This window comes from Leguminivora glycinivorella, chromosome 12, assembly GCF_023078275.1.
Source record: "Leguminivora glycinivorella isolate SPB_JAAS2020 chromosome 12, LegGlyc_1.1, whole genome shotgun sequence".
NCBI lineage: Eukaryota > Metazoa > Arthropoda > Insecta > Lepidoptera > Tortricidae > Leguminivora > Leguminivora glycinivorella.
The window spans coordinates 14,287,718-14,295,062 of record NC_062982.1 but is presented as its reverse complement, the minus strand read 5'-3'; the positions used below and the strand labels follow the sequence as shown (position 1 = coordinate 14,295,062).

The window sequence follows — 7,345 nt, the reverse complement described above, 5'->3', positions numbered from 1 at the left end:
ATGTATTTGGGGTTTTGCTAAGTTGCTATACGTACCCACATATTACGTCACAGCGTAAGGGGGGGGGAGGGAGTTCACACTAAATGTGACAATCCATGGTAAAGGGATACACAAAAAGGGTAAGATAGGTGTGACGTAATATGTGGACGGCCCCTACTTTGGTAAGCATCACAGTTATTTTTGGGTGGTATTGAGTTTGAATCCCGGTAAGGGCATTTATTTGTGTGATGAGTACAGATATTTGTTCCTGTGTAATGGATGTTTTCTATTATGTATATCAGTATCTGTATATTATATATCGTATGTTGTCGTTGTCTGAGTACCCACAACACAAACCTTCTTGAGCTTACCGTGGGCCTCAGTCAACCTGTGTAAGAATGTCCTATAATACATAATTATGGAGATATACACAAGTAAGTTAGTAGTTAATTTTATGGAAGTATTAAATACTGTACTAGCCTTTTTACCATAAACAATTCACTAGAGTGCACTACACGTTTCCATCGGGGCAATTATAAACGGTACGATTCTTTTAATAGAGCACGCCATTTTCTGTAATCACCATTGTTTTAACGAAGCTACAGATAAACTGTGCAACTAAATAGTATGAGTAAATAATAAAAAGTAGGTCAGAATGTTTGAACAATTTTTACACACTGAAATAAATACCATACACTAAAGAAAAAGCGATCAATCCCACTGGTGGCGAAGCTGGGAATCCACACAGCTATCGCGGCTGACGTGCTAAACCGCTACACCACCCCGACTGCCGAGGTACCCGTCGAAATTTCTTTAGTGTATGTGTTGTATTTTGGGTAGGGCACGAGTGAAACAACCGATGGCTATAGACACACTGGTTTATTCGCGTAGCAATGTAAGCGGGGTTGTGCGCGCACGCACACATACATAACAATCCTCCCCGTAGTTTTCAACTAATCTACTTATATAACTAATTACATATTAACTAAAAATAAGGTTTATAATTAACCTTGGGACGGTTTCGTTTGACTCTGTCCTGCCCGACAGCGACCGACGGGTTGGGTACCCCTGGATTCTCGGGCCCTTCTACTGGGGTGTTGTCGTCCGACTTGGCGTCCTCAAAACTGTCCTGGGGGTCGTTGTTGAGATCAACTATTTGACCGTCTTCTCCTTCCCCACTATTTTGCACCTCACTGTCGGTACCATTTAGCACCTCGCTGTCGGTACCATTTTGCAACTCGCTGGTATTCTGTGTCGACGGATGTTTTTGATCCGATGAAAATAAATCTGGTAGAGAGATGTCATCAAGAAACGAACCGTCCCCTTGTGGTCCCTTGTATAACATTAATTGATCTTTATGTTTTTTATGGTTGTCTGAATTTTCACAATCTCTTACTAAATATACAACTTTACCCAACTTTTCTAAAATTATTCCCTTACACCATGTAAACTTATTAATGTTAAAGTTCTTTTTATATAACACTTTATCGCCTATATCGAAGGCTTGTTTATTGTTACCGTTATACGCTTTACTCTGTAAACACTGTTGATTTTTTACATGATTATCCAATGACGTGGGCGAGGGAGACGCCGTTGAAGGGTTAATTAAATCAAGGCGTGTCCGAAGTTTGTGGCCAAACACTAATTGAGCTGGCGAATGGCCCGTGGTGGAATGTATAGAATTCCTATAGTCAAAGAGAAATTTTTGTAACTTATTATTACAATCTTTAATATTGCGGCTATTTATTAAACAGGATTTAATCCCCTTCTTGGAAACTTTTATCATGCTTTCTGCCTGGCCATTGCTGGCCGCGTGGTACGCCGGTGACGTCACCGCAGTTATGCCATTTAACAAACAAAAGTCCTTAAACTCCTGTGACGTAAATGCGCACCCGTTATCACTAGCTATCACTTGCGGTACCCCAAACCTAGCCATAAACTCGTACAACTTTTCGCACACAGCCGACGTACTAGTACCGTTCTTCATACTATACACCTCAATCCATTTACTGTGGGCATCTACAATCACTAAGTAGGCGATACCGTTAATTGGCCCCAAAAAATCCAAATGGATCCTGGCAAAGGGTTCTGCAGGGAATTTCCAAGGGGCTAACGGTGCACGACTGGGAGCGGGCCTCAACTTAATGCACGTCTCACAAGAAGCTATCATTTGTTCAATCTTTTCGTCGATCTTAGGAAACCAAAACCTGGACCTGGCCTCCGCTTTGGTTTTTACTATTCCTAAGTGAGAATGATGTAACTCCGATAACGCGCGGGACTGCAAGGTCGCGGGAATTACGACCTTATGGCCTCTTAGCAAACAGCCGTTTTCATACGATAACTGTAATCTACAATTAAAATATGGTTTTAGCTTATCATCGTTAATTTTCTTAGGCCAGCCTGTACAAACGTAACTTACAATTTTATTTAAATCTGGGTCAATCTTTGTTTGTTTACGTAACTCGTCCATAGTTAACGGTAAGCATCCTTCGATAACAAAATTGATGTACGACGCGCGATCATCTGGTATGAACGGGTCCTGCCCCTCCCCGCGCGCGCGCCCGCTCTGGCCCTCCGCTGTTATCGCTGTTGTCAGGTAAACTAGCTCGAGACAAATAATCTGCACTATTCATTGCACTCCGAATGTACTCAATTTTATAATTATATGCGCTTAAAAAAAGGGCATACCTTTGCAGTCGGTTAGCCGTAATTTCGGGAATGCCTTTATAAGGGCCAAAAATAGAAATTAGAGGTTTATGATCGGTTCGTAAAATAAAGGGCACCGACCTCCCGAATAAATATTGATGATAACGTTTAACTGCGAACACGATTGCCGTAGCTTCTTTTTGAAGTTGTGAGTAATTTTTTTCTGCCGCGTTAAGGGTACGCGAAGCAAACGAAATAGGCCTTTCACTGTTGTCTGGCTGAATTTGACTTAAAATAGCCCCAAGGCCAAAGGGTGACGCGTCTACGGTCAAAACTAGGTTAGCGTTTGGGTCAAAATGGGCTAAAACCTGATCCGAAGCCAAGCATTTTTTAATTTTTTCGAATGCTTGGTCATGTTCCTCCCGCCAACACCACTTGACCCCTTTCTTCAACAAATCATACAAAGGTGAAAGTATCATGGACGCCCCTTGCACAAAATTACGGTAGTAATTCACTAACCCTAAAAAGGATTGCAATTTATTCACATTTGTCGGTACCGGGGCTTCCAGGATTGCTTTGACCTTTTCAGGTGATTTGTGAAGGCCGTTCCTGTCGATTATGTAACCTAAATACTGCACTTGGTCTTGGAAAAATACGCATTTTTCTTTTTGCAAGGTTAACCCTGCATTTTCCAACCTTTTTAAAACTGCGTTTAATCTTTGCAAATGTTCCGTGTCGTTTTTCCCCGTTATCAATATATCGTCAAGTAAACACAGTACTCCTTCCATACCACTAAGCAAATTATCAATCGCGCGTTGAAATATAGCTGGGGCACTAGCCAACCCAAACACGAGGCGTGTGTAGAAAAACAACCCCCGGTGCGTATTTATGCAGGTGAGGTGCTGCGACTCCGGCGTCAACTCCAGCTGAGTGTACGCGGAAGATAAGTCTAGTTTTGAGAACGTTTGTCCTCCGTGTAATTTAGCAAACAACTCTTTAATTGTAGGTAGCGGATATTGTTCTACACACAGCTGCTTATTAATGCTGACCGAGTAATCTGCACAAATACGCATGGTGCCATTGTTTTTTAACACCGGAACTATTGGAGATGCGTATTCGGAATATTCAACAGGTTTTAAAACACCTAGATTTATTAAACGGTCTATTTCTTTGTCAACTTTTCCTTTCAGTGCAAAAGCTAATGGTCGCGCCTTAAAAAAACCGGTTTCGCGTCTGGCTTAAGCTGCAATCCAACCTTATATTTATTAAATAGACCCAAACTATCCGAAAACACTGTCGGATAACTACTTTGTAACATCTCTAGTTCATCCCGCTGTTGTGTACAGTAATTAACTCTATTAACAACTGTCGTCATCTCTAAATTAAATGATGAAATAAAATCGCGGCCTAAAATCGGCGCGCCAGCATTGGGAATAATGTAAACATCGATCAGCTGTGTGCGCCCCGCGTATTCCATAGACATTGACGCCATACCTACGCAAGCCATATTAGAACCGTTATAAGAAGCTAGATTTTTCTTAGGTGCGCAAATTGTCACATTAGGGAAATGCTTTTTGAAAAACTGTGGTGACATCGCCGTGACCGCCGCCCCGCTATCCATTTCAAACTGCAACGGCACGCCTTGAACGGTGACCCATTCTACCATGGGTTCCCCCTTTACAGAACGAATATTAAACAACTTACCGTCGTCTCCCTCGCTCACGTCATTCGCCATAATGCACTTTACCGTTTTGCACATTCTTTTTAAATGGCCTTTACCGCGGCACTTTTTGCAACGATAATTAGAAAACCGACATTCGGCCGTTTTATGGTTTGAATAACCGCACACTGCACATTTTTCACGGACCGTATCCTTGGTCTCGCCGGTGATCTTGAACAGCTGGTCGCTCGTCGAAGCCACCTGTCCCGCCCCCGCCGACACCTCCCGCGCGCAGCGTACCGCGTTAGCCAACTCCACCGCCTTAGTGAGCGTCAGCTCCTTGAGATCCTGCGTGAAAACCTTGTCCCGTTCCCGTCCCGGCAGCATGCCCATCATAAATCTGTCGCGAAGAACTTCCTCTACATTTGTGAAGTCGCATTCCGCTGACAAACCACGTAGCCTTGCCGCCCATTGGGTATGTGTTTCTCCACTTTGTTGAACGGCCGAATAAAATTTGTACCGCTCACTAAAACCAAACACCTTTGGAACAAAATGGTCTTCCAGCAGCTTTAAAACATCTTCATATGGTACTTCTTCTATCTTCTTAGGCAACGCTAAATCCGCTGCGAGTTTATAAGTACCGTCAATGAGTGTGCTAAGTAATATCGCTCGCCTTTGTTCTCCTCCCGCGTCCGTAGTGTCATTTACTTTATTTGCCACAAACCATTGCAATAAGCGCGATTTAAACGTTTTCCATGTTTGCGAATGGTGATCAAACGTAGGCAAAATTCCAAAATGCGCACTAGACATTTTTAATTTCGCTTGTAAGTGGGTAGATCGCCGCCAATGTTGTATTTTGGGTAGGGCACGAGTGAAACAACCGATGGCTATAGACACACTGGTTTATTCGCGTAGCAATGTAAGCGGGGTTGTGCGCGCACGCACACATACATAACAGTATGTTTATATCTCTGAAGGCTAGGCGCCTTTGACCAACTCTAAGGGCGAGCAATGTGTTCTTGCACCTCCTATATGAATCCTTTTGCAGGATTACGATATAGCGAGAGAGATGGTGCTGCCCTCTATCGACGTAAATAATTTGGTTTGATCCCTGCATCGAATTTTTACACATACCAGGTAACGCATTCCGGTTAAATGGTTAAAATTTGAATTCTTAATGTTTTTAATACTTCGTCGAGAGATACCAGTAAATTAACATTGATAATAATCCTTTATTTTATATTATTTTTTCTTTATTGACATTGTTCCTTAGGTACCGGCCACATCAGAGCGTCGCGTGTCTCGGGGCGCGCAACGGACGTCCGCGCCACGCCACCTGAGTGTTATTCAAAAAGCGTTTCCTCAGTACATTTTGTATACTCGTATGAAGGACGTAAGGCGCGCCGTCAAGCGGCGCGGCGCCCGCCACGCCGCCGCCACGCCACCTGGGGCGCGCCACGCCGCCGCCACGCCACCTGGGGCGCGTCTTACGTCCTTCCTATACAAAATGTACTGATGGAGTCGCGGTCTCAAAATTTTTGAATTACACTCAGGTGGCGTGGCGCGGACGTCCGTTGCGCGCCCCGAGACACGGACGCTCTGATGTGGCCGGTCACTTATATACGTACCAATATTTGCCTGTGGTTTTTGTAATAATGACATGTCAAGTAAAGGGTAGCTGCAATTTAGAAATAGCCACGATGAAACGTATTTCAATAAGACTGTTCATTTGACGACCGGTTTGGCCTGGTTGGTAGTGACCCTGCCTGCTACGCCGCGGTCCTGGGTTCGAATCCCGGTAAGGGCATTTGTTTGTGTGATGAGCACAGACATTTTTTCCTGAGTCATGGATGTTTTCTATGTATATGTATAAGTATTTGTATATTATGTATACTATATCGTTGTCTGATTGCGCACAGCACAAGCCTTCTTGAGCTTACCGTGGGGTTCAGTCAATCTGTGTAAGGATGTTCTTATAATATTTATTATATAATATTTATTAGTAAGACACTTTCACCTTAGTTTACTGCATGGTAATATTCATTAAATTAAAAAAAAATCTCTAGACGCCTACACCATATTAAAATTCACCCTGAAAGAATCGATGTTCTATTAAAAAGAGTAGAAACAATCACAGCCCGTTTAAAATAATAAAAGCCCACCTTTTTACCTCTTTGTTCTACCCCGTTACATCTAACTACCTAACGTTACCCTACGCGGGGGACGGTACCCATCGTGCCATTCACGAAGACGTGTGCCATGATCCGTATTCTTAAACATTCAACGTTAAGTTAGTAGAGTTCGAGTGACATCGTGAATGACACTATACCGTGCAGCTAAGCTTCGATGAACCAATGGCGTAAATATAATAACAAAGGCGCAATCCGGACTTATTTCATTCAGTCTGTGACAAGTGCAGATAGGGGGAATCGTTGTACACCGATCAATAGGTATTTATTGTTGACGGAATTAAAATAACTTATGACGATCATGACTTATGTGTAGTTGTGTACGCAATATAAATCCATACTAATATTATAAATGGGAAAGTGTGTGTGTCTATTTGTTTGCCCGTCTTTCACGGCAAAACGGAACGACGAATTGACGTGATTTTGTAACTGGAGATAATTCAAGGGATGGAGAGTGACATAGGCTACTTTTTGTCTCTTTCTAACCTTCCACTTCTCTAAAATGGAAGGTGGAAGTTTGTATGAAGCACACCGCAATTTTCGAATTTAGCGCGAGCGAAGCTGCGAGCAAAAGCTAGTATGTATATAAAAGAAGAAACTGACTGACTGACTAACATTATCAACGCAAAGCCGAAACCACTGATTCTAGAGATTCCTAATTTGGCACGTAGGTTCCTTTTAAGGTGTAGAGGAGCAGTATGAAAGGATTTTTCAAAATTCACCTCCTAAGGGGTGAAATGGGGGTCCAAAGTTTGAACAATATTACTTTGAATACGCGGGCGAAGCCGCGGGAAAAAGCTAGTCAATTATAAATCACATGTATTTTTTCAAATTATTAATAGGTCATTATAATTATTTGTAAGAACTACGT

At 42.6% G+C, this 7,345-nt stretch overlaps 1 protein-coding gene across 1 annotated transcript; it reads right to left on the bottom strand.

The window, feature by feature from the left end:
- Positions 1-841: 841 nt before the first annotated feature.
- Positions 842-5,212, bottom strand: LOC125232101 (uncharacterized protein K02A2.6-like). The gene is given in 3 exon segments (XM_048137716.1): positions 842-2,569; positions 2,571-3,835; positions 3,838-5,212. Coding segments are annotated over 3 exon segments (4,128 nt in total). The 5' UTR covers positions 5,096-5,212; the 3' UTR covers positions 842-964.
- Between the last annotated feature and the right edge of the window lie 2,133 nt (positions 5,213-7,345).